Raw genomic sequence first — 27,225 nt, 5'->3', positions numbered from 1 at the left:
CCTATATCACCAAAAGCTCTTGTTTTAATGTTTGTCATTCTAAATCTATTTCTCATTGTTCTAGAATGAGGAAAATATGTAACAGTACAGATTTTGCTACCTTTAGTGTAAGGGAGGGATCTACGCAATCCTGTGTTGCACAGAGTTGCTCTTTATTTCTGACTGCCGCTTTCTTGTTTTGCCTTTTGTAGATTGAAACCAATTGTTTTTTATCAAAACATTGACAGCTAGTGAAAAGAACTCTAGAATGGAAACTTGGGCGAAGCAGGAGACTTTCAGAAAGAAACCACTGTAGATTTTATTTGTTTCACTATATTAAACTATAATGCTTAACTAAACGAATAACAATACAATTATGTTTGGCATATTATGCTACCAAAGGAAAAATTAACCTGCATGACAACACAATCAGAAACTCTCAGAAAGGGATTGTGAGTGGAAATCAAGGGTACTGATTATTTAAGTCTTTTAATTCAGACATTGTGTGGTGCTTTTGAGAATGCTGATGCTTCTACTACAGCCATCCCCAAACTTCGGCCCTCCAGATGTTTTGGACTACAATTCCAATCTTCCCTGACCACTGGTCCTGTTAGCTAGGGATCATGGGAGTTGTAGGCCAAAACATTTGGAGGGCCACAGTTTGGGGATGCCTGTTCTACCGGTACTACCACTTGTATTCAGTTGTTGCTGAATAAGTGACTATCCTGGAGGAGGCTCCTTGCAAAGTGCTGCCGTATCCACAAGAGTGTCTCCCTAAACTCAAAGCTCCTTGAATTGGCATGCCCAAGCAAAGAGGCGGGCAATAGAGAAAGTTTTAAAGAATTTTGTGTTGCAAGGTTTGCCTGGTTTTGCTTGGCAACAAAATATTCTCTCTTCCCCAGTGTACACTTGACAAATGAGACTCTGAAAGACGAGTAGCTACTTAGATAATCTCAGGTTGTCTTTTATTCACTATTTTCTGCATTTCTGCTATGATCCATTCCCAGTATGACCTGAAAGACAGAATGAAAGATTTAGTGCTACAAGCAAACATGTATGATGTTTCAAAAGTGAATTTCTAATTCCTTCTTCTTTTTTACTATAGATATCATGACTCCTACATTTTCATTTAGCTAATAAATTAGTCGATGGTAGCCTTGTCTAGAGGGGACAGGGACAAAATTGCTTTCTTCCCACTCTGTTACTGCTAAACTTGAAAGGCCAAGACCAAAGCCTAGTCTACATGGAAAGTAGAATGAAATAGTGGAGAGAGTGGTGCCATTTCAGACTGCAAGTGGGGAATGCCATTCTTGAATACTATTCCACATAAAAAGCTCCCTGTAGGCAGAATGCTAACACATCAGGGCCCTGTCCCTTCTGTATGGATTTTTTATTTGCAGAGAGGTGTGGCTTCTGTTTGTTTGTTTTGGTGTAAAGGTAAAGGGACCCCTGACCGTTAAGTCCAGTCACAAATGACTCTGGGGTTGCAGTGCTCATCTCGCTCTATAGGTCGAGGGAGCCGGCGTTTGTCCGCAGACAGCTTCCGGGTCATGTGGCCAGCATGACTAAGCCGCTTCTGGTGAACCAGAGCAGCGCACGGGAATGCCGTTTACCTTCCTGCCACAGGGGTACCTATTTATCTACTTGCACTTGACGTGCTTTCAAACTGCTAGGTTGGCAGGAGCTGGGACCAAGCAATGGGAGCTCACCCCGTCACATGGGATTCGAACCGCCAACCTTCTGATCGGCAAGCCCTAGGCTCTGTGGTTTAGATCACAGCGCCAGCTGCATCCCTTGTTTTGGTGTAGGGGAGTATTAAAAACATGCCTTACATGTGCTCTGAATTAGTACAGTCTAGTCTTCTACCTCACTGAATAGCATCTGTAGGCACATTCTAACTTTCCTGAGAGTAAGCCCTACAGAAAGCATACGGCTAGTATAGCTTGTGTTTCTGGGAGCTAGAAGCCTGGATTTGTAAAGGAGTAGGTGGTTTTGTTTCTGGTCTTTTATCTCTCCCACTCTCCATCCCTTTGCTGCTAAACCACCTGCTTCAGAAGCATCTGATTTCTACAGAATTACTTGCCTCCACATCTGGACTCGATGACAGCCATTAGTTCAGAATTCTACTGTGGAACTGCAGAAAGCAAAAAGAGAAATACTAATTGACAATGCTGCAACCAGACAAAGTGTATTTTCTTCTTAACAATGACTACTAACTTGAGTGTCCCTGATCCAGCTGCCCCCAAAATCAATACAATCTGAGGTTCTGCTCCTCCAACAAAAATATTGGCTATGCTCATGAATAAAGGTATTCAAGAGATGCTGGAAAGTCAAAAGCGAGGGTGCATCCTGAATCTCTGCTAGGAGAGGGTTCCACAGCATGGGACTGGTGACATTAAATGCTGTAGTCTAGCTGAGGCCAGGTAGGCCTCTGTAATCTGGGGGACAACCAACAGCTCCTCTAGATATGTGAAGACCTTCTACCTTGTGTGTGGGTAAAGTACTGTACTCTCCACTACCCATCATGTAGTGATGTCCTGACACAGTCATCTTAATGCAGCAGTTGACTTGCTTGTGCAGTATGGGGTGTCACTGGATACAGGTAAGGTGGCCTATATAATATGTGAATGGAGTGGGGTCAGCATAATTGAATACTGTCTTCCTCAACCCTTTATTGCAAATGAAGATGCACACAATACATATCCATGTATCCTGCTATGCACAGAAAATAGACATAGCCCCGTATACATTTTGGGAGCACCACCCACAGCTTTGTTCTCTGCATGTTACTGGTTGCTACAACCCTCTTCTGTGGATTGGAATTTGCATAGGAAAGCTCCTACGAAACAATGCTGAAAGTTATGTAAGCTAAGCTCTATAATGAGTAATACACCTACCTGGCTCCAAGACAGACTAATAAACTGCAAGCAAGCATCTAATCCAGTCAACTCTGCATTGGTTGTGCTCAACATTCACTCTTATGAAACAGCTTCATTCCTACTCGAGTCATGGAAGAAACATTGAAGCTGTCTTTTGACCCCAAAGGAACCCCACTAGTTAGCTATTGTTGTTTAAAGGGACCACTCAAATGTTGGAAAAACCTTTTTGCTTAAGCTTAGAGTACTGAGTGTGTGGAATCCTTATTACCTCTGACATCCAGCCGACACTCTATTTCAGCTTCACCGCATTCATTCACAGCCTTGCAAGTGTAAAGGCCTCCATCAAATGGGCTGGGCTTCCGGATTTCCAAAGTCAACACTCCGTGCTTACTAAACATGCGGTATTTGGCATCTCCAGAAAGGTCCACTTTGTTTTTGAACCAGAAGATTTTTGGCTAAGTATATGATAATATGGAAAGCAAAGATGAAACATGGGGTGATGGGTACCACCAACAGAGAGAGATTATTTTTAACCTACATTTCTTTGAACCTTGTAAGACAAATGTTTCATCTGAGCAGCTTTGTTCCAAGGAATACCTTGCAAAGTAAAAATTACTGAAACATGCATCTGAAGAAGACTTGGGGATCTGCTAAGGAGGCATAGCTGCCAAGTTATCCCTTTTTTTAAGGGATTTTCCCTTATGCTGAATAGGCTTCCTCGCGAGAAAAGGAAAAACTTGGCAGCTATGTGAGGAGGTGGTTCAGGCCCACCAATGCCTCAAAGAGGGGAGGGGAGTCCATCAGCATGAAAGTCCTCTTCCTATTAGCCCTCTTCAGTCAACAGATGCCACAGGACTTCTTCATTGGCTGTATCCAACCACTTGCTATTATGCATCAGTACTGTTCCTGCAGTCCACTCCAATTCCACCCCCTGTTCTTTTCCTGCTGCTCTCCACACAAGGTGTGCAGGCTCTCTGCTCTTCCTAGACATGTAATGTTGCAACCTAGACTGGCACCTGATAGTGCAGGGTGGATTATAGTAGCAGCTGCTAATATTAATGTCTAGGCTGACTTCTGGTCCTGAAATCTTGCAATATCAGCATATACAGGTGAAACTCGGAAAATTAGAATATCTTCGAAAAGTGCATTTATTTCAGTAATGCAACTTTTTAAAAAAAAATTCACAAATGCTTTCTTTTGGAAATTCCACAGTAATAAAACAAATAGTTACAATAATACAAAAATAAACATCGCTATTACATTTCATTAATTACATTCCATTTATAATTGACCCGCCTAACAACAAATACTTACAATTACAACAAATAAAGGCTTGACATATCTATCTCATATATTGGTTTCACCTTTTAAGTTGCGTTGCTTAAATAAATGTACTTCGACAATATTCTAATTTTCCAAGTTTCACCTGTAGGCTCACTGTAGTTAAAGAGTATTTCACCTGCTCTCTTTCTAGATCTCCCTGCTATTTAGCAGCTCTCCTCACCCCCACCCACCCCATTTCTGGTCGACCAGCCTGTAAGCTCCCCTCCCCGCTTCAAAAGCCATATAATTTATTCAGCCAAGTCAAGTGGAAGAATGGCATTATTTGCTCACTAAGGGTACCAATGTTCCCCTTGCTCACTTAACTGCATATTGAGAAAAGAGGTGTGTACCTTTGGGCTTCCTCTTACAGCACAGCTGAGCGTAGCATTGTACCCAGAGATAACGGAGCGATCTGGAAGAGGGTGAGTGAATTTTGGTGCTTCAGAGAAATCATGTTCTTTGTAGTTGGGGGGTTTATAATCAGTGCCTGTAGTTTAGGGTGAGTAGAAACAAAGTCAGAAGCACACTTCTTTTAATCTTGCCCATGATTTAACATAATTTTAAAATTGGCAGCTGAAATTGTACTGAAATATTAAGAACCGGGATGATATCTTCTTCCTGTCCTTCAGGTTGTTGTTTTTTTTAAAGAGAAGGAACGTCATCTAAGGTATTCTACTCATAGCTGCCAAGTACCCCGTTTTGCCCGGGAAACCCCCGTATTTTCTTACCATTTCCCGCTGGTCTCCTGAATGGATTTATCTCCCGTAAATCCCCCGGAAAGCAGCTCCTGCCGGCGGCCATGTTTCTAGTGCCGCTCTGTCCATTTTCAAAATGGCCACTGTGCCGCTGCTGCGCCGCTGCTGGTCCCGGATTTTTCAATCCGGAACTTGGCAGCTATGGTTCTACTTTTCTCTCTTGACATATCAGTGAGGCAGCAGCCTTTATTTAGCACATGGGTAGGAGAACCTAATATGAATGGGTTGGGGAGCTCCAGAGCATTCCCCCTTTCCATCTGTGTTCTATCATTGCATTCCAAGTCTCCTGCCCTCCTAGCTGAAAAAGCAAGAGGGCAGGAGACTCCAGCACTCTCCACTCCTAAATTCCTCTGCCCCCCTACCTCTCTGCAGCACTCATTCCCCCCTTCCTACTCCTTGATGCTGGCTCTATTCTCCTTTTTCCTGTAGGAATGAATGCTGGCCATTTACACCTAGCATTTGGAGCATCAATAGGGCAGGGTCTCATCTGATTCCTACCCCCCTGTTGGCTCTAGCCATTCAGAATCACACTTGTTTAAGGTCCCCTTGGCATGGCAGAAGGTTGGCAACTAGCTGTTATTCCTACATCATGCTTTCACACATTCCTCCCACATCATGCTATAATGAGCTTAGGGATTTTTTGAAATTCTGCCATCTAGATTTATGAATGATAAATTTCAAGGCCAAATTCTACCTTGCATTACAGATTATGAATTGGAATGTTTTAGCCTTGTTTGCATTTGCTGATTGCTGTGAGTTTGGCAGGCAACTATCAAATACTAATGGTTATTGTATGTTACTTATCAAATAATTTAAGAACAAAAAGTTCCATTCCATGTCAGCTGTCAAAGACCATATACAATGACATGCTAATCATCAGATACCACAGCTTTTGAAAACTACCTTTCAGGAAACCTGAATTATTTCAACACATATCAAGGATCTTGTCCACTTGTCTCATGTCTAAAAGCACAGGTCTAAACAGTTTTTCCATTACCCTACTCTTTTCCCACAGAAAACCAGCTCTTTGCTGTAAATCAGAGCAAATTTCAATCCGAATAAGCCCTGAATTCCCATTTGTTCTGGAATGAGTGCTAAAGAGCAGCTTTCCCTTGGAGGGGTTGGAGGAGAAGCAGCAGCACAAGAGGAAGTGTGGATAAGTCCTTTGTTAAGATAATAGCCGTGGCCAAGTCAATTAAGCAACCTATCTGCATGACCAAAGAATTGACCATGTCGTCATAGGAACAACTAGCTAATGGTGCTACCTAAAGGAGGAACCTTCAACTTTCCCTGGTTGAATACCACATAATCCGTGATTACAATAGCCCTTTCCCAATCTTATTCGCCAAAGACTTGTATACAGAAGCATGAAGCTTCTGAACTTAGGGGTTGACTATAGCTATCATGACTAGTAGCTATTGATAGCCTTATCCTCTTTGAATTTATCTAATTGTCTTTTTTCCCATCTGAAATGAACCTTATTTGCACAAGAAACATAACAGGATCAGTGCCTTTCTCTCCAGGCAGTGCACATTTAAGTTCATTAAAACGGTATTTAAGTTGGTAGTTTAAAGACCAACTTTAAGCTTATGGTAGTGAATTCTACAGTTCAACTATCGACTTTGTGAAGATTTTTAAATTTTTTTTTTTTGCCATGATGTGCACGTTGATTCTTTCTGAGCAAGACTTGATAATGTGCATGATAATGTTATCTTGAAAAATGCTTTCTACAATTTACCCAGAAGAGATGTTAACCAAATCCACTTCTAATTTCCTAGAAACCTTATTAAAATGCTAGTGCTAAACTGGCCACTTTTCCAGTCAAAGGCCCATCTTAGGAACAAGATACATATTTTCATTTGAAAATCAGTTTCAAATTGAGTCCTGTGACCCAACCACTTCTCGATTTTTAATTTACCAATAAGGCCCAGAGAACTTGATAGCTTAGCAACCCATATAATTTGCTTCAGTTCTTCAGATCCCCTTCCTGAAAATGTCAATTTTGGTACTCTCTGTTACCTGTTTTGTTTATGTAGGCAGAGTTTTTGGTGATGGCAGCATTTTCACTCAACCCATACAGATTTTCACTGAAGACCCGGAAATAGTACTCATTTCCCATGATCAAATCTGATGCTACACAATTAGTGCGTCGATAGTGCTCAAAAACCGTATACCATTCCTGAAATGAAATAATCCATTGTCAGAAAATCAGATCTTGTGAAGGTCACAGTCTGGATTTTTGGAACATTATGTAGAATCCCCAAAATATGTTCAACACAGGCAGGTGAAATACTGGGGTGCAAGGGGGGGGGGCGTAATGGAAACAGCGGGATTTCCCCATCAGCATGACTGGCAACCCAGAATTCTGGCAACCACTGTGTTAGGAATAATTTCTAATAAATCCAGTGACTGCCACTATGTTCATGTTTTCTCAGCAGTGCAAAAGACCTGCAGCCATTGATGTTAAAGTCATAAATAGGGAGGGAGGGAGTTTCTCACATCTTATTTTTTTGCTTTTGCCTATCTTGTAATTGGAGAAGGAACTAGCAAACCACTCCAGTATTTTGCCAAGAAAACTCCATGAATATAAAAAGGAGAAGCTTTGAGTAGAAAGTGAGAGTTTCCAAGGCACGCTCTGGTTCATGGGGTCACGGAGAGTCGAATATGACTAAGACAACTAAACAACAACAAATCTTGTAATTAGCTGGAACAGTTTCATGGATAAATATTCCAAGTGTGGCTTCTCAATTATGCTCCACTTTTCTATTTTGTGCTGCTCCAAGCTAGCCACTTGTATGGAGTGCAATTGCCCCCAAACCACCATTCTCCCGCTGACATGATTTTGAGTAATGGGCTAGGACTCAAGGAAATTCAGGATTCAGCCCATTACCCTTACCATTGTTTTTTTGTCTGCCTTCTGGACAGTGTATCCTGTGATTGGAGCATTGCCATCATCCTGGGGTGGTTTCCATTCCAGTGCAACATTGAATCCCCACACATCCACAATCTTTACATTCTGAGGAGGGCCAGGCTTGTCTACAGAAAGTCATACAAAAGGTATTCAAGATCTACCACTCAGTATCTTCAGGAAGAAAAAGGAGCAAGACTTAAATTGTCTACTGCTAACTGATGGCCATTGGTAATGGACAAACATCAAAAATGTTCTGTTAACTGAGCCAGTGTCCCAAAACAATATTGGCAAGATAAAGACCAACTACTGCAGACTGCTGTATAGATCAATGCACACATACCTTCCACAGACACTTAAGGTTGACATCTCTAATATTGCTCCATTATTTGCTCCCACTTTGGGAATGTAGGCAACAATTTGCAAATGAATGCCAGCTTTTGTAGCATTGCCATAACTGACAAAGATTCTCATTTATTGTAAGCGTGGTTGTTTGGAAGCTTAGAATAATTGTACAGTGGTACCTCGGTTTGCGACTGCAATCCATTCCGCAGCTGCTCCCCGAAGGCACGCTTCTGCGTGTGTGTGAAGTGCCGATAGAGCGCTTCTGTGCATGTGCGAGCTGCGCAGATCGCGTCTGCGCATCCGACGCTGCGGAACCCGGATGTAAACACTTCCGGGTCCGCGGCGCTCGCTCGCTGAAGTGGTCGCTCCCCGAGGTAGTCGTAAACCAAGGTTTGACTGTAACTGGACATTACAAAGTGGAGGTCTACTTTCTCTTGAAATTCAGTCCAGCATATCATCGCTTTAATTTATATCTGAATCCAAAAGGCAGCAGCATATGTCTATTGGCTACATCCATTAATACCTTCTTAGCAATACACCTGTCAAAGAAAGTCAGCTTTCTAACAGACTCTTCAAATGCTCTGTGAGTAATTCACTAGTTACCCCTGGGAATGTTGGATTGGGTTCTCGGCCTTCCAAATGATATGTACACCACTTCACAGTAACTGAATCAGTTCTTTTAGTTCTGCCTTCATCTTTTCTGCTCCCAAATCATACAGATCTGTTATCACTGTTTTATATACATTAGAAAATAATAATAATAATCATAATCATAATACCACACAAAAAAAATCATGCTAGAAAGTTGATAGTACTGGGACAAATGTAGTCTGAGCGAAGCAAGCCTTAGACAATCAGGCCTCTCACTGAGGATTAAAATTATAAACCATACTGCTGCAAACCTTGCCTGTTAGCACTGAACTTGCAACTTCCTTAAACCAGAATTGGAGTCAAACTGTGGCTGTGTGGACACATTACCGACCTAAAAAGCATCTAGGTTGTTTCCCCCCCTCAATTCAGATTGAAGCTGGTTTGGGGAAAATCCATCAAAACACAGTATTTTGTAAGAAATGACAGGATATATATGAATTGTGGGAAATGCCGTGTTTACACTGTGTCCCAAACCAGAGATGGGAGCATACTGGATGCAGGATAAGCAGGAGTGTGTAAACAGCCTACATGTGTTGTGTGAATTAGGCCTTTTACCCTGTACTGTGGCTCTCATCCAAATTTGGCATCCTTATGGATCTTTTTTCACATTACGGTATATATGTAGTTCAAATCTTAGAGAGCAGCAGAAAGAAACTCACAGTGCTAATCTTACATTGCTTATTACAGCTGCGAGCTGTGGCATCAGTAATATTAAGCAGGATTTACACACACACACATGGAATAGCCTTTGTAAGAAATTTTAATAGCCAGCTGGTTTTTATGGGAGCTGAAGGAGAAAATGCAATTAGCTGAACTGATGCTGTTAAGCTGCTTGAATGACATCACCCATTGCGCTCTCTTTTTTATAAATTGTGTAAGTGGCTTTTAAAATTTTGTTCTGAAGTACTGTGCCTTTTATTGCTGCCAAGCCTCCTGCTGCCAAAAAGACTGGATAAAAATGGGCCACATTGGAGGGGGTGGCTAGAGATAATAGAGTTCATGTTTTATCAGTAGCTACACGCTTGCAGTCACAGCTTTTTTGAATTCATTGTATGCAGACGTTCATTGTCCTGGTACTGGGGAGTCACCCTTTGTGTACCCATTAATTTCAGTGACAGAAGCTGCATCCAAAAAGAAAATATCACTTGGCATTTGTATACAGCACTTTCAAGTAGTCAAATGGCTTCACATATATGAACTGTAATCCTGACCTGCAGGTCCTATCAGGCTGGCCAGGCATCACTATTTGACTGGCAAGGCTATGCACACCTGACCAACACCATATATGGGTGGGGAGCGGGAGAGATGGCAGGTTGGAGGAGGGTGGCAAGCAGTATCCTGCCCATGATATCGCACTTAGAAGCCCTAATTGGTGAGACTCCAAAATGCAACTCAGGCTATTTGAAAGCCCTTTCCAAGGTTGCTCTGCTCATTAAAACTGGCTTTAAAGCTTGGCGGTTTAAACAAGCAGCACAGATGGAAAGTATAGAGTCTCATTCTCTGCCCTGGTTTTTGCTTTGTCCACCTGGAGGCACTGGCAAAGCACTTTGTAAGCCCCAATGATCATCTGATCATAGGGTCAACATGCATGCCCTTATGGCCATGTGGGCAACCTTGCCCACCTGTTAACTTGTATCAAACACCTGTTAACTTGGCCTGGTGGAGGGAGATAGGGGTCAGATCCAGTTCCCCACTCCTACTGTAAGGTAAATCAACATACTGCAGATGGGGGGGGGAGGGTTAGGTTTAGATGCCTTAGGCCATCTAGTGGCAGAGACGATTTTAGAAGTAGCTCAGTCTGTTAGCCACCATACAGCTACACTTGCCTTTTTTTATAAGAACAGGAGCATTCCTGTGAAACTTGAAGTGCTGTACATACGCCTGCACCAAATCCCTGCATTAATGTGACTATGTTGAAATGGGAAATTCATAAGACTCCAAACAGTTCCTTACCCATTATCTGAATGGTAATAGTAGCCTTATCTATCATGTTTTCTATTTGCACCTCTACTTCATATATTCCAGAATGGTGGCGCTCAGCCTTTCGGATGAAGAGAATGGTGTCTGTATTGCTGTTTCGAATCCCCACCTCCTTAGAGTCTATTGGCTGACCATCTTTTGTCCAGATAACTTTAGGTCTAGGTTTTCCCTGCAGAAGAAAAAAATGGAAAGAAAAGCTACTGAGTACTTGGCACATGAAGTGCAAAGGAAGTCATGTTGGTCCATTCCAAAATACAGAGCAGGACTAAACTTTTAGTAGGACCAACCCAAGTGTCACAATATAGTGAGCAAGCTTTTGAATTCTCCAGTATTCTTCCTCAGCTTGGATGCTATGCAAAGTAGGAGGGTAGGATAGGGAAAGAGGGCAAAACAAACAAAAAAGGAAACATTGGCTTGGTTATTGCCATCAGGTCTATATTTAGACTCAATCTTAAAATGGAGGTTGCAGATTGGATTAGTCTGCTAGGCGCTGCAGGTCTCTGCTTGCCCTAACAATGGCCAGCCCCCACTTTTGGAAACATAAAAGTCAGCAGTTACCCAGACTGAGCTGGCTCTTTGTTTGTCTCCCCTACCACTTCCTGCTTTGCATAACATCCAGCCTGATAAAGAGTTCTGGAGAACTTGAAAGCTTGCTCACTATTCTTTGACATTTTGGTTGGTTCGCATAAAGGTTACTGCCCAGCTGTGGGTTCTTGAGTAGTTTGTGCCTTTAATCCCCTATTTCATCTGAAGAAAATTATTATCTCTTGTTCAACTATTCCATTTTTGCTCACTCCCTATATCATTCATTTGACACTTTTGCACATAAAGACATCAGATCCCCTTTTATCTTGTCTGTGATGTGGTTGACTTAATAGTTCTCACCGATATTTGCTCCCTGAAAATATGTCAAATCTTCATTTCCACAGTGTGGTGTGGTTGGATGAGACAGCATATTTGTTAGTGTCAAAATTGTAATTTGGGAGCTGGGAAAATGTGATTAGTCTCTCAAGCACAACTTTTAAGAAAATCCATTTAAATCCTCCATAATAAGTGAGCAACATTTGATTATCTGAACAGACCTTAAAACGGATATATAGGTTTTGAAACCGTATGACTGTCAAATTGAAAGAGCTAGGAAAACACAGAACTCCAGGTCTATATAAGCCATGTAGACTATTCTGGAGTGAACATGGTTATCTTATTTACTGAAATGGAAACTGCAGCTCTCTCTGTGTGTTTAATGATGCACAAAGCTGCCCTTCCATTAACCGAATAAGGAAATCTGGAATGGGGCAGGGGGAGAGCTCCTGAAGTGCAGAGGTCTGCTGGGAATTTCTGGATTGAAGGGAAGAGTTTGAATAGGAGATTCAATTGAGTACCTGGAAAGGAACGACAATGTTGATTGTATCGCCCACTTTCTTCATTAAAGTCTGTCGGAGATTGCGTGGCAACCAGATTTTGGGACGCTCTGTGGATCAGAGGATTGTGAAGTCAGGTTTTTTCACCCCCAGCTTTTTAGATATGTCATATGTATCAGAAAAATTGAAGGTCCACCGCTAGCAATTAAAGTTAAGTTAGTTGAAATCTAAGAAATTCTGAAAGAAAGTTGTCTTGATCCTACTAGGGATACTCAGCAGCTGAATTCAATTCTACATTATTGGCTTCAAATTAGTTTGTACCAGTGGCAAATATTGTAATGATATCTGAGCAATAGAAACCATGGAACCTCTTTATACAGCAGGGCAGATGTAGACAGCCCTTATCGTTAAGATCCATATAATTAACATGCATAATCTCTTGTGGGCCACTTGGGGCCGAGATGATCACCATCCCTGACTCTTTTCTTTCAAGAGAGAGAAAAGAGAAAGAGAAAGGAGGGCGGGGAGAGGATTGTTGGTAAGAATGTTAACATTTCCCTCCTTACCAGCTGCATGGATTTAGTCACAGCGCCACATGTCACTACCCTTTACAATAGGGGATTCTGGGATGGGTTCTAGGGCATGGCTGGCTGCAACACTGGGCAGGAGTACTTGAAGCTGCAATATTTTGCAGAGTTGGCTGTCTCCAGTGATTGGAGGATGTTTTAGAGCAAGGTGGCTAATTTGCAGGTCTCCTGCATCATCCCCAACCACTACTCATGATGACTAGGAATGATGGGAGTTGGAGTCCAACAACATATAGGATGATCACAGCTGGGATAATGGGGATAATAATGAGTTGTCTGTTTGCTTCTGACTCACTGAAGGAGGTTCTCTTTATCTGTGTCTGCTATTCTATCTGCTACCCCACCTTTAAGTAAGTCCCTCTGGGTTTGGGGTGCCCTGTGCTTGTAGTTTAATAATAGTGCTCTGGGTCATTCTGGTGTTAATAGAACCCAGGTCATGTCTTTTAGAACTCCAGACAGAAATAAGGATTGAGAAGTTATATCAGTTCAACCATCTTTCTGGGTTCCAGCCAACTGAATTAGACCACTTGTACTCTTGGGCTACAGACAAGGTGATGATTAATGACCGAGATCATGAATGTTCACCAGACAGTCAGCCGGGTGTTTGGCCTCACTCCCCTAAGCAACAATCCGCACCAAGCGTGAAATATCAGAAATAAATGCACAGTAACCTCACAGGGAGGAGGAGAGCTGTATAGAGGAAGAAAGTAATTTTTAAAAGCTGTGTGCAATTTATGTATTAATAATTAGGGACAGCGGTTTATTGCATATCAGAACCAAAGTTCCACAGGTTAATATGGATCCATACCCCAGATCTCCAAGTAGTGAGTTTTCAGTGATTCTAGTGCTGGCTTTCCCTAGATACTTACGCAAGATCTCTCGGACGGTAATTGGCTCTTTTATAACAGCTGGCTGACTTGCACCTGCCAGGTTTACAGCAGTGATGCGAAAATTAAGTTTGTCTCCTGTGACCAAATCTTTGACCAGGACAGAGGTGCGCTCAATCAAGCCATGAAGTGCTGGGATCCATTCTGTGGCTGCAAATGCAAGATCACTTACTGTTAGGCAAAGCTTTTCAAGCAGAGGTTTATAGAACTATGCCTGAAGGCACAATCCCAAGCATATATACTCATGCTTTCTATTTGCACCTCTGCTTCATATATTCCAGAATGGTGGCATTCAGCCTTTTGGAATCACAGCTAAAGCACCCATGGCATGCAATGCATTATAACAGGAGTGGCCAAGTCCCAAGAGACTGCGGTCTACTCACAGAGTTAAAGACCGGCACTGATCTACCCCCTTTTGGGGGCTTCAGGTCAAAGTTTTTGAGCTTTTTTTAGGGAAGAGGGAAGCCCATTTCTTGGGTGTTCAGGTCAAACTTGTTGAGCTTCTTTTAGGGAGGAGAGAACACCCAAAATGGGGGGGGGTTTAAGGGCCAAAATGTTGAGCTTTTTTAAGGGGAGCCACTGATCTACCAAGTGATCTACCACAGGCATCCAGTGATCTACCGGTAGATCACGATCTACCTGTTGGACGTGCTTGCATTGTAAGATACCACAACTTCACACGTTTCAAAGACATGCAAGATTGTGATGATCACAGAAATATAGGTAATGGTTAATTCCTTTAAAAGGGAATCTCTGGGGCTTGACCCTACTTGAGAACAATATTTCTGTCCCTGTTAATCTCAGATGTTTGAAGACAGATGCACATTGCTTTTCATTCTGTACCAATACCATCCTCCATCTCCTTTATCTGCCCAAGGCAGTTAAAAGGTGGCTAAACTGATTATCCTGTTAGGATTCCTGCTCCGTGTTTGCAGTCATGAGATTGTTGTCTATTACATGACGGTGTATGTTTTCACTCCACAGTGTGGGAAGTGACGGAGACAGGATGTTTGTGTTACTGTGTTCTGTGAAGTGGGACTATTGTCCTTTGTTCTTTCTCTCTTTGCTGTCTGATGAGAAAGAGGAAGGAGCTAAGTCAGAATGTTCCGAGTGTATTATATATAAATAAAGTAGAGTAGCCGAAATGCTGTGCTACTGAGTTCTGTTACGCAAACTGCAAATACTCTGCAGGATCGTAAGTGTGCTGATGCTTCTTGGTATCAGTTGCTGAGATGTTTGGGCTGAAGAAAGCTTTTGAAGCTCCCAAATGATCAACCAGGAGGGAGAGAACATGCCAGTCGGGCCTGTGTCTCTGCCAGGGTCCTACAAGAAAGTAGGACAATCCTAACACCTGGAACCTAGGTGACACTCACACCATCCACCTGAGGCACAATGGGAATTGCCACCTCCTGCTTCTGCACTGTGCCTCCACATCCAATGCCACCATGCCCTGGCTCTCGATGAACTTGGTAGGAGCTGGGACACTCCTCAAAATGTTGCTGCTTGGCTTCTCTGCCTCAGGGTGCGGAAGACAAGTGGCAAGGCCACAAGCCAGAATACCTCTCTCTTGGTGGTATAAGCAGTGGGGCCAGCGTAGCAGCATTGCTTGCACTTTTGGTGCCTCATGGGTGGCCAGCTCTGATTTTAAGCCACTTTAAGAATAATCCTGGGAACTTTTTAGTAAGGCTCTCCTTGCAACTCTAAGCACCGTGGTTTGTTTTTTTTAAGAGACTCCACTTCCCACAATCCTTTTGGGGAAACCATGACTGTTAAAGTGGTGACATCCACACCATGCATTTAAAATATGCTTAAAGCATGTGGCTCCCCACCAATCCTGGGACTGTAGTTTATCTCTCAGAGAAATACAATTCCCAATACCCTTAAGTTACAGTTTCCAAGATTCTTTGGAGGAAGCCTTGGGCTTTTAGTGTATGATGTGAATGTGACAACAATTCCAAAAGCACCAGGGGCTTACTCACATCCTTCTTTACAGTACTCAATGTTGTAGCCATCCAAGCCTCCTGCTCCGATTCGTTCAGGGGGTCTCCACTTCAAAGTAACAGAAGTATCACAAATGTCTTCTACTGTGAAGTGTGTCGGCTCACTTGGAGGAGCTAAACAGAATAGAAAGTCCCGAGCCTTTGGGTTATTTGCTTAATGCTAATAATATATTGTAGCATTCATATTAAAATTATCAAAATGGCTTACAGACACTTAAAACTTTGCAAGATAGAACAAGCAATACAATCTATATCCAGTTAAAATGATTATCACCACAAAAAACCTGTCAGGATAAAAAATACTACCTGCTAAGAGAATCCCTGCAACAGATTGTTGACTTCCACAAAATGTGGATCATAGTCCTGCATTGTACTTTTGTTGATTTAATATTTATTTACTCCAAAGGATAGGAAGGTTCATATTGGGATACATGATTGATCTTTTAAGATATGTTCTGCATATCCAGCCTAGAGCTTTATACGTTAAATTGGGATTGGAAGCTGTTCAGCAGCCAATACAATGTCTACAGGGCAGGACTTAAAGACATTAAAGAGAACTTCAGCTTTTGCTATCTCCTCTCACTGCTGCTTTCACCAGCTTGGCCAAGGAGGGAGGGAGGGGCCCCTCCCTCCTTGTGAAGGCCATCAATTCCAAACATCCTGTAAGGAACAGAAGGATAAATACAAGCCTGTTGTGGCAAACTGCTGAGGCCTGTTCAGGCGCGTAGCAAGGGAGGGGCGAAGGGGGCGGGTCGCCCCTAGCTCCACTCTGGTGGGGACAGTGCAGGGGCAGCGCCCCCGGGCCCTGGCCTGCCCCTTGCCTCCTCCACCCGAGCAGGAAGAAGCAAACCGCCACCCGGCAACCCGCTCCGTAGCACGCTCTGAAGCAGACCGCCAGCCGAGCAGAGCCAGCCGAGCAGAGCCAGCAGCACCAACCCGGACGGACTGTGCATGTGCGGACATGCACAGTCCGTCCTGGCGTGGCATGCGTTGTAACGTCACGACGCATGCACACTGTGGAGTGACGCCCCGCCCCCAGGGGGTGCTGCCCTGGGCAGCCAAGCGGCACCGTTTGCCACTGGGCCTGTTTGGGAACTGTGAGCAGCCTAAGGCAACACATCTATCTGCTCTTGAGAGGAGGATGTGGTGCTAGATTTTTACTAAGAACTGGTGCCTTTTTCACTTCCAATCCCATTTCTGTCTTTTAGATGGTAAACCTGAAGTCAGGGACTGTCTTATTGATGATTTTTGTGCACTTGCTCTGGGAGCCTTTTTCCACTGAAGACTGGAGTAAGAACAGGAGAAGAGCCATGAGATTGGGTCAATGGCCCAACTAGCCCAGCATCCTGATCTCACAGTGGCCAACCAGATACATATGGGTGTTTTGGAAACCCAAACGCAGGACTTGAATTTGCTTCATCGTCTTTTTAAGTCATCCAGTTCAGGGGGCATCACCACTTTACCACCTCTTGTGGGAGCAAATAAAAATCATTAAACAAAGAAACAAAACAAATCAATGCTGTTGGTGATTGGTTCCTGTCAGGAGCAAGGCTACTGCATTCTGCACTAATTGCAGTCTCTAAACATTCCCGCAGTGCAAATATCGCAATAGCCAGCCCTTGCAGTCACGAACTCGTAGCTGCTAAACAAATGATGTGGCAATTACCGTGTTTCTCAAATTTTAAGGCATCCCTACAAAATAAGGCATGGCAGGATTTTCCTAAGGTGGAAAAATATAAGGCATACCTCGAAAATAAGCCGTACCGGGTGGTGGAAGAAGGTCTGTGGCAAAGAAGGGTTGCTGCTGCCGCGTTAACCCCCGAGACCTGGCTGCAGCCTCAGCGCGCAGCGCGTGCAGCCCCAGAACCCGGCTGTAGCCTTTGCGCACCGCGCGCGGACACCCAGGACCTGGCTGTAGCCTCAGCGCGCAGCCCCAGGACCCGGCTGCAGCCTTTGCGCGCGGACACCCGGGACCTGGCTGCAGCCTCAGCGCGCGCAGCCCCAGGACCCGGCTGCAGCCTTTGCGCGCAGACACCCGGGACCCGGCTGCAGCCTCAGCGCGCAGCGCACGCAGCCCCAAGACCCAGCTACAGCCTTTGCACACCGCGCGCGGACACCTGGGACCCGGCTGCAGCCTCAGCGCGCAGCGCGCACAGCCCCAGGACCCGGCTGCAGCCTTTGCCTGCCGCGCGCGCAGCCCCAGGACCCGGCTGCAGCTTCTGCCTGCCGCGCGCGCAGCCCCAGGACCCGGCTGCAGACTCTGCCTGCCGCGCACGCAGCCCCAGGACCCGGCTGCAGCCTCTGCCTGCCGCGCGCGCAGCCCCGGGACCCGGCTGCAGCCTCTGTCTGCCGCGCGCGCAGCCCCAGGACCCGGCTGCAGCTTCTGCCTTCCGTGCGTGCAGCCCCAGGACCCGGCTGCAGCTTCTGCCTTCCGTGCGTGCAGCCCCAGGACCCGGCTGCAGCCTTTGCCTGCCGCGCGCGCAGCCCCAGGACCCGGCTGCAGCCTCTGCCTGCCGCGCGCGAAGACCCGGTGGGAGCAGGTCTGTGGTCTGTACAGATACCGGTACCGGTACTTAATTAAAAAATAAGACATCCCTTGAAAATAAGCCATGCTGTGTTTTTTTCAGGAAAAAATTAATATAAGACATGTCTTATAATATGAGAAACACGGTACTGATCTACAAAGTGAGATATTAGGAGGGAAACAGCATTAGCAAGAGATTAGAAAACATCATTCTCTAGAATGAATTCTTGTGACACAAAGGTTTTCTGCTAAATTTATAACTGGATGGGACACCAAGCTTCTGCTTGAATGGCTCTTGATGAATGCATTCCAGACAAAATTAAAATATTGGCAAAATGATATGGATATACCAGCTGTTGTGGTTCTTATAATAGGCACAAGAGCAGTATTATATAAATGGCCTTGCAATTCTTATTTCACATTTATCCTTCTACTGCAAATATATATTAGGATTGCTTTTATGTACACTGCTTAGAAATGCAAATAAGTGGTATAGAAATGCTGTAGGTTAATAAATAGCATAAGGCTTCACAATTAAGCAAAATAGCAAAAAAAAGAACTAGATATACCCTAATTATAAATAGTGATTTACTTCATATTTCTGTACCTCACAACTAGCAAATGGCCACTAACTAGATCTCGATACCTTATGCAGCCAACAAAGAACATCATTACCAGACAGCTGTGGTCCTAGTATGGATCAACACTATAGGTCCTGAATTCAGTAGATGCACAGCAAAAGTGCACATTAGTTGGTAGTAGGAATTCTGCTAAGTTAGGGGAATGCCAATTTCCTCTAGTTTTCGGTCTAAGACAGGCAATACAGTATTCAGTTTTTGAACTCACTTCAAGGGTACACCAGTGAAATTCAGTATGCATGGGCCCCAGGTATGACACCGGTAGGATCCATAAGTCCTAATGAACCTACAATAACTTCTGTGTGGTATGTGGGGGGAAAAACCATAGTTCCTATATTCAGTGATCATCTGTCTGCTCTTGGCCACAGTAGACAGTTTGGAGCAGTTCAAGATCAGGCATCCCCAAACTTTGACCCTCCAGATGTTTTGGACTACAATTCCCATCATCCCTGACCACTGGGTCCTGTTAGCTAGGGATCATGGGAGTTGTAGGCCAAAACATCTGGAGGGCCACAGTTAGGGAATGCCTGTTCAAGATTATTACCTACATAGTCAATAATTGGTATTTGCCCTTTTGATACTAGCATTGCCCTTTTCAAAACTTTCCCTCTATCTAAAGATGCTGTAAATTTAAGAAGTACCATTCCCAACCTTCAGATTCCACTGTGCAAAACCAAGCTGTTCTGCTCCTTGGCAAAACATTTCACAAAGGCTGCAAAGGGGCTATCTCTGCATGCAGTGACAGATACTCAGCAATTTTGGTTCATTTTAAAATCATTTAGATTCTATGTATTAGAAAAATATAACAATACTTGAAGTAACCCCCCCCCCCCATGCCGTGTGTGGTTATCATAAGCCAGGGAAAACTGTGGTATTTAAACATATTGTGTGCATTATTTTAAATATTTCAAAAATACAGAATGTTCCCTACCACATAACATTAAAAATAATAATCACATAACAGATGGAGGACCTAATGTTAGCATCCCACATCATTCTGCTGCAACAGTTTACTCACTTCTTAAACTATAATTAAAGCCAAACATTCAAAACAGTCTTTAAAAGCATGTGCATCACACATAGGAGTACGGATGGATTACCACACGACGCCATATTACAAACTAGTGCCTCATCTCCATAGTTGTAGGACAGACCCTTATTTCTAATCAAGTATATCATTTCTTATTCCAAGAAAACTCTGAACCTTTTAGTTCAGTTGATTCCTGTAGAGGTTCTCGTCTTTCTTTGCTCTGCACAGCCCAACCGTTGAGTGTTGGCTGAAGATCAGAATTAACTGCCTCCTCCTGCTCTTTATCATTCTCTGATGGCCCATCGCTGGGGTTTTGTAGTGGCACACTCTTTTCTTCACAAAGCTCGTCCCCTTCCTTATGGTCTTCTGTGAGCTGAACCACCACTTTAGTCATTTCTGTTGCTGCTCTACCTCAGGTGTTCAGATTGTTCTTTCCTCCCTCAAAGACTCCCACAGTTTGCTCTTAGTTCAGAAACGCTGTGTGGTGAGGGTCATCATGATTATTTATAGAAAATAATTCCATGGATATTTTCTTAATCAGCTATCCTTGCAGCTCCACAGGGGGTGGGATTAATGAAGCACTGGGTGGGATACGGTGAGATTTTGCACCCATAAGGGGATGGGGGAAGCTGAGAGGCAGTGGGAGGTCACTTGTCAATTAGTTCCCCTCTCTCATCGAGACCCAGCTTGCCTCTCACACCTCTAATTTTAACAGTTAGAAATTCATCAGCAATTTCATGAAATTGGAACCTCGCGACTCCCATTTGCGAGGAGGGTTTTAGAAAAAGGTTAGAAAAGATAAAACAGATAAAGAAGGAGCCACCTGTCTTACAAATATGGACTCCGTGTCCCTACTGAGTGGAGAAAGAGAATGTAATTGTGTGCCCATATATCTCTTCATCTTCTTTGGATGTTTGAGAAGTAACACAATGTGTGTTGACACTCACCAATTGGCATGAAGGGCTGTGAGGCAGCACTGGGCCGGGACATACCAACCGAGTTGACAGCGTAAATTCGCATCTCATACACAACTCCTTCAATCATTCTCTTTGCTTCATATGACAGGTCCTTTAGAAGGTCAAAGTTCAGCCTCATCCACCTGTAGCTCTTTTTCTTTTTCCTTTCCAAGATGTAGCCTACAAAGTGAAAAGACACACCACAGATGGAGAGTCTGTTCTACAAGAGACATGAGCACGGACATTTTGCTTTTACTGCACAAAAACTCTGTTTTACCAAATTTACATTTCAGAGCTTCTCCCATTTAGTTGCTCTGTGCATAGGTTAAGGGAGGCAGTAAATTAAAGAATATTTTGCTGCTCAATCACCTGCCCTTTAGCTAATTACACAATCAATTCCATTTAACTGTGTGGTATTACATCCACACTAACATGACCACAAGCCAGCCTTGTACCAGGGAATTCTCCACCCCTCTCCTTGCTGTATCCCCGTTGCAATCCCTGAAAAGCAGCTTCTGTGGATCAGGGGAGCCTCAGCAACAGCATAGGGGGTGGTGTGGTGGATGACGACTGGAAGAGGGGTGGAAAATTCTTTAGTATGAATTTTTCTGTGCTTGTGCTAGGTTGGGTGTGCCCCAATTTCATACTACCAAAATATACAAGTTTATGCCGTTATTATTGAATGAGCAAAGAACAAGATAACTTACCATTTAATAAGAAAACAAGGAGAAAGTAACATGGTTAGAAGGAAAGACTGTCTTTAATATTTTCTCCTACATTCCCTACTAGTTCTCAAGATAATACGCTTTGCCTTTAACTCATGGCCTTATGCAGGGGTGGCCAACTCCCAAGAGACTCTGATCTACTCACAGAGCTAAAAACTGGGAGTGATCTACCCCCTTTTGGGGGGTTCAGGTCAAAGCTGTTGAGTTTTTTTTTAAGGAAGGGAAGCCCTGTTTTGGGGGGTTTAGGTCAAACTTGTTGAGCTTCTTTTAGGAGGGAGGGAGGCCCATTTTTGTTTAGGGCCTCAGGTCATAGTTCAGCTTTTTTTTAGGGAGGAGGAAATTTGGGGGTGAGCTTTTTTTAGGGGTGCCAGTGATCTAGCAGTGATCTACCACAGACATCCAGTGATCTACTGGTAGATCACAATCTACCTGTTGGACGTGCCTGGCCTTATGGATTTAACATTTGCTCTGGTTTATTAATCCATTTCAGATTCATTTGCTTAATCTACTGGTATGAAACTCGATCCAAAAACTGTTTACTCAGAAATGTCCCACTGTTTCCCATGAGGCTTACTCCCAGGTAACCATGCCTAGGACTGTACCCTGAACCAACTAAAGCCTGATCCCTAGCATGGATGCAGTTCAAACCTTGTATGGACTACTTCAGATCCACTCTGGATCCCAGTAACAACCGCTCTCCTATCCTGCCTAATGTGCTAAGTTCAGCTGTTTGTCAAAATGCGATAATATCATTCTGTGAAAGAGAATCAACACTGTTAATCTCACTTTTCGGAAATGCTGACGACATTGTGTAAAACACCTACCTCTGAGGCATTTTAGCTGCCTTACAACGATTCTGGAAAAGGACTAACTTCTTAAGGAGAGTTGAACTGAAGGAAAGTCTAATGATCACAGATGGACTAACAACTTAGACTAGCCACTCATCACTTGTCAAGAATATGGCTCAAGGGACCAAACTCTACAACAAGCCCAAGTATCAGATCTTCCTTTACATTTACTGCATCAAATCTGTTACAGGACCTAATAACATCAACAAGATTATTAAGTGCTCACTCACCTGCACATCTTCTGAAATAATATATGACATCAGCCACCAGCCCAATTAGGTCAGTGCTTAATTAACAGTGCAATTCTATACACGTCCACTGAGAAGTAAATTCAATGAAGTTCACTTGCCTCAGAGATATGCTTTGGGCATTAAAAATAGAACTACACAGAAAGCAGTGGGGGAATGTTTCAGTCTACTAGGGCACACTCAAACTTTGGTTTGAGGGGAGCCATTTCTGTGACTAATTACAACAAGAAGACGAATGAATTTGATAACAGGTGGTTGTCATATAGTGCAACACGACATACGATTACTTAGAAGTATCTCACTCAGAAGAGAGTGGCATGGTGGGGTACTGCTGAAGGCCTAGCCTCCTGTCAACATCACAGCTAGTAACCTGGATGAGGTAAGGGTAAGGCAAACTCCAGGGCAGTCTCAAGCAGGTTGCGCGCCCTGGTGCTGAGGGGCGGAGATCGCTTCGGCGCCCCCGCCCTCGCAGGGCTTAGCATGGTTTCCGCGCGGCACCCTACCTACCAGTCCTGCACCCTGGCGCACCGCGCCACCGGGGGTCTACCTAGAGCCAGCCCTGGCAAACTCAGTGGTGAACTCATGCCTGTGCAGGTGTGCTGTCATGACTGGTGGACTGACTCTGTCACTGTGCCCACATAGCGCTGACATCACCGGTAGCCTGTCCTGACCCTACAAAGTCCAGGTAAGTGGAAGCAACACTGCTGCTGGGAGGAAAGCTCTATGGCACCACCCTGCCATGCTCACCACCCCTGATTCCACTGTGTTCAATGATGTTTACTCCTTAGCAAGCAACTCCTTTAGGGTTACAAGGTTACAACCATTTTCTACAGATGATGTTAACAACACCTTTTACTATGGATCAGGGCTTCTTCTTCTTTAGCCAGGACTTTCCGGAACTCAGTTCTGGCACCTCTCAGGCAGGGCCATTGCCATTATAAGAGAACAAGGGAGGTGTTCATGGTGAGTGATCCCTATCCTATTAAAACCAGGTAGCCACTGTAAAATAGCACGGGGGGGGGCTTTGGCTAACATTTAACCCAAAGTTTGGCAGTGGTTTCAATGGCTGAACCATGCCAGCAGTGTGTGTCCTTTAACTTCAGCTGGTTCTGGTAACAGTTTCATCCTGTCCTTCTATCCTGATACTTGATATTCCCGTTAGTGACCTTGTTCAAGGGTACTCCATTAAATGAGTCCCAGAGTGAGAGCAGCTTCGCACATTGCAGCACTGTCAGAGGAAGTAGAAGTGGTCTGAGCTTCCTCTTTGTGTGTTTCCTAAACACCAGCTGAAATTGGGAGAAATCAGCAGGTGTGTATGTGGAGCACATGCTAATCAGTAGTCCAGGTTTCCACTTTGCGCACCCCCGAGGAAGATGCAAAAGCTGCCTATTTGCAACTGAGCCACATTCAAAATATTGTTATTAACATATAATGCCTAGAACTACTCAGGCCTGGATACCTGGGGCCTTGCCTCGTACAGACGCGTTCAATCAACATTTTGTTTGTTCTGCTATGATGGACTGACTGCTATTTAGCAGCAATGCAGAGGCAAAACTTTATTGCAGTGATGCCTCTGGAATGCTACCCAGGAGGCACCAACTTTGGTGTATTTCAGATGCTTATTAGAAACTTGTCTCCTTTTTAGGGCATTTTCCAATTGAGGAATCATACTGCTTGGTGTTGTATGCACGTTCATATTCTGAATAATCTTACTTGTTACTGTCTGCAGACAGGAATTGTGTTAGAGTTCCGACTCTTCTTCTTCCAAACCAATTCAAGGTTGGTTGGTTTTTATAGCATGCGAGCTAAAGCTTGATTAAATAGAATACCTAAAACGCAGCTCCCACTTCAGGTGGTCCACAGGAAGCAAGACTCACTCCCCACAAATCTTATTTCAGCGCTGGTGGGATATTTAGTGAACTACCCTTTCAAGAGATAGCAGTAATGCACATATTGTCCTCAAAATGACAGAAAAACTAGATATATGGGAAATCAAAGAGATAATTGAGGAACTTCTGCCCATTTCACAATATCATGGTTATTTTGTAAAATATAATAATTCACAGTACAAATGTATTTCTGGGAACGTACAGAAAATCCTTCTCATTCTTGATACAGCCTCGGCCCAGTATACCTGAAGGAGTGCCTCCACCCCCATTGTTCAGCCCATACACTGAGGTCCATCTCCGAGGGCCTTCTGGCAGTTCCCTCACTGTAAGAAGTGATGTTACAGGGAACCAGGCAGAGGGCCTTCTTGGTAGTGGTGCCCGCCCTGTGGAACGCCCTCCCATTAAATGTCAAGGAAATAAACAACTATCTGACTTTTAGAAGACATCTGAAGGCAGCCCTGTTTAGGGAAGTTTTAATGTTTGGAGGTTTATTGTGTTTTTAACATTCTGTTGGGAGCTGCCCAGAGTGCTGGGGAAACCCAGCCAGATGGGTGTGGTATAAATAACAAATTACTACTACTACCACCACCACTACTACTATTATTATTATTATCACCATCATCATCCCTCAGGTGATGTTTTCACTATAGCAATTCTTACCCAGTACTGGCTGTCCTCCATCATACTTTGGAGGCTGCCACTGCACTGTACAGTTATCTTCACCAACATTAGTGATTTCGGGAGCCTCAGGAGGGTCAGGTACATCTGGAGAAAGAAAGAGAGGTACGGTAACAATATTTCTCTTGTAACTGCCTATTTCCTTCGAAACACACACACACACACCATATTTCTATTGCTAGTGTTTAATTCACCACAGAATTTCTTCCTATGGAACTTGCTGTCACAAGATGTAGTAACAGCCACCAGTTTTAAGAGGGGATAACACAAATTTAGAGAGGGTGAGGCTATCAGTGGCTACTGGTCATGATAGCTATACACAGCTTCTGAGGGTTATGCCTCCCAATATAAGACTACATGCATATACACCACACATTTAAAGCACATGGCTTTAAACAAAGAATCCTGGGAGCTGTAGTTTCTTAAGGGTCCTGGGAATGGTAGCTCTGTGGGGGGTTAAAACAGTTTCCAGGATTCCTTGGGGGAAGTGATATGCTTTAAATATACAGCATATACACAGCTCCAGTTGCTGGGGAACACAAAGGGGAAAGGGCTATTGCACGCAAGTCTTGCTTATGGGCTTCCTAGAGGGATCCAGTTGGCCACTGTGGGGAAGTGGATGGTGATCTAAACAGACCTTTGATCCAATCCAGCAGGGCTCTTCTTACGATTCACACAACCAGATTTACTCCTTCATTTTAGAGGTTCCCATATGAATGGGTTGTAACCTTATTTATGATTCTAACAAACTGCATAAAGCTCCCTCTTTATTTCAGGGAGCATTCTTCGTCTTGATGCATTGGCCTTTGCAACTTTCATCTCAAGAGTCTAACATTAAGTAGCTTTTTCATTTCAAGGAAAGTGTGACCTCTTGACAAAACAAATGCATGAATTGCACAGCTGATTTTGGGATAAATTCAAGTATGATATATTGTTTGGTCAACAGGGCAAAGACACACCTCTGAAGGAATGAAGGAAACAAGAGAAAGAGACACAGACAGTGAATCTCATCTAAAAACTCAGTTTTCTCATATCTCTTCCCCTCCTAAGTCACAGAGAGAGGGGCACATCCATTTAAGTAAGGTCACTGTGTTTCATGTTGTGTTTAGACAATGAAGACAACTACTTATTAGGGCTGCACTGGTCAGCTAATCTGTCCATTAATCCTTTTGATCAACTGTACTACCAGATGGCAGGTTCCCCCCCCCCCTTTCACTCTGCCTGCTAAGTGGCACACTTGGGAGTCCTACTTGCCACAGTAGACCAGAGGGACATTGGCAGGAGAAACATTATCTGCAGGGTCTCCTGCTCCATTGGAAAATGTATTATGCTATCAATGGTTGTGACTTTGTGTTAGGCTGGCAGAGAGAAGACTTGGCTCACTTGTACCAGGCTTTAGAAAGTGCCCATCTGCCTTGCTTACCAATCACTTTGACAGTGATATCAGCTGTATCTTCCCCTGCTGGGTTCTTAAGCGTAACTCTGTAGACTCCCTCGTCTTCCTTCTCAGCTCCTTCAATGGTGAACACGCAATGGTCTTCATACATCTCTACACGGACTCGGCCTTCGGAATCAGAGAGGACCTGTGAGCAGTTATGGGGAGAAAGGTTGTTATGTTATGTTGCTTCCGTTCTTAGACCGAGGTAAAGTTCGCAAACCGGGACACCACTTCCGGTTTTGCGGAGTTCGTAAACCGAATAGTTCGTAAACAGGGCTGTTCTTAAACCGAGGTACCACTGTCTGTGTCATTGATCCGCAATGGGAACAGATTGAGCCACTTGTACTTAGAACTACCTTTCTCCCTCACCAGCAGAGATCTGGGAAGACCGAATAGTTCCTCATAGTAGACCTTAACTGATCCACACTGGATTTGGATGGGTGACTATAGACACTCCCTCCCTAATTATCACAATGATTTTGGATGGATTGAGTTCTGGAACAGTTTCTGGTTTGGCTCTTTGGTTTCCCTATGCCCAGTTTTAGAAAGGGCTCGGAGGGATACTGCTCTAGTACTCTTCTAATGCCAGTGTGAGA

The 27,225-nt window shown here is 43.9% G+C and overlaps 1 protein-coding gene across 1 annotated transcript in view; it reads right to left on the bottom strand.

The window, feature by feature from the left end:
• Window positions 1–3,033: 3,033 nt before the first annotated feature.
• The window catches only part of MYBPC3 (myosin binding protein C3), a 68,535-nt gene continuing 44,343 nt past the window's right edge, over window positions 3,034–27,225 (bottom strand). Inside the window, exons 22-32 of the mRNA XM_060274332.1 lie at window positions 26,615–26,774; window positions 25,174–25,278; window positions 20,795–20,983; window positions 15,635–15,769; window positions 13,638–13,805; window positions 12,203–12,291; window positions 10,794–10,989; window positions 7,833–7,972; window positions 6,956–7,115; window positions 4,532–4,668; window positions 3,034–3,313 (exon numbers count right to left, since the gene is read on the bottom strand). Of these exons, the coding sequence (XP_060130315.1) occupies window positions 3,095–3,313; window positions 4,532–4,668; window positions 6,956–7,115; window positions 7,833–7,972; window positions 10,794–10,989; window positions 12,203–12,291; window positions 13,638–13,805; window positions 15,635–15,769; window positions 20,795–20,983; window positions 25,174–25,278; window positions 26,615–26,774 (1,698 nt within the window). The 3' untranslated portion in view covers window positions 3,034–3,094. The remainder of the gene's footprint in view (window positions 3,314–4,531; window positions 4,669–6,955; window positions 7,116–7,832; window positions 7,973–10,793; window positions 10,990–12,202; window positions 12,292–13,637; window positions 13,806–15,634; window positions 15,770–20,794; window positions 20,984–25,173; window positions 25,279–26,614; window positions 26,775–27,225) is intronic.

The sequence above is a fragment of the Zootoca vivipara genome, chromosome 1 (assembly GCF_963506605.1).
Source record: "Zootoca vivipara chromosome 1, rZooViv1.1, whole genome shotgun sequence".
NCBI classification, from domain to species: Eukaryota; Metazoa; Chordata; class Lepidosauria; order Squamata; family Lacertidae; genus Zootoca; species Zootoca vivipara.
This window is presented reverse-complemented; position numbering and strand designations above follow the sequence as displayed.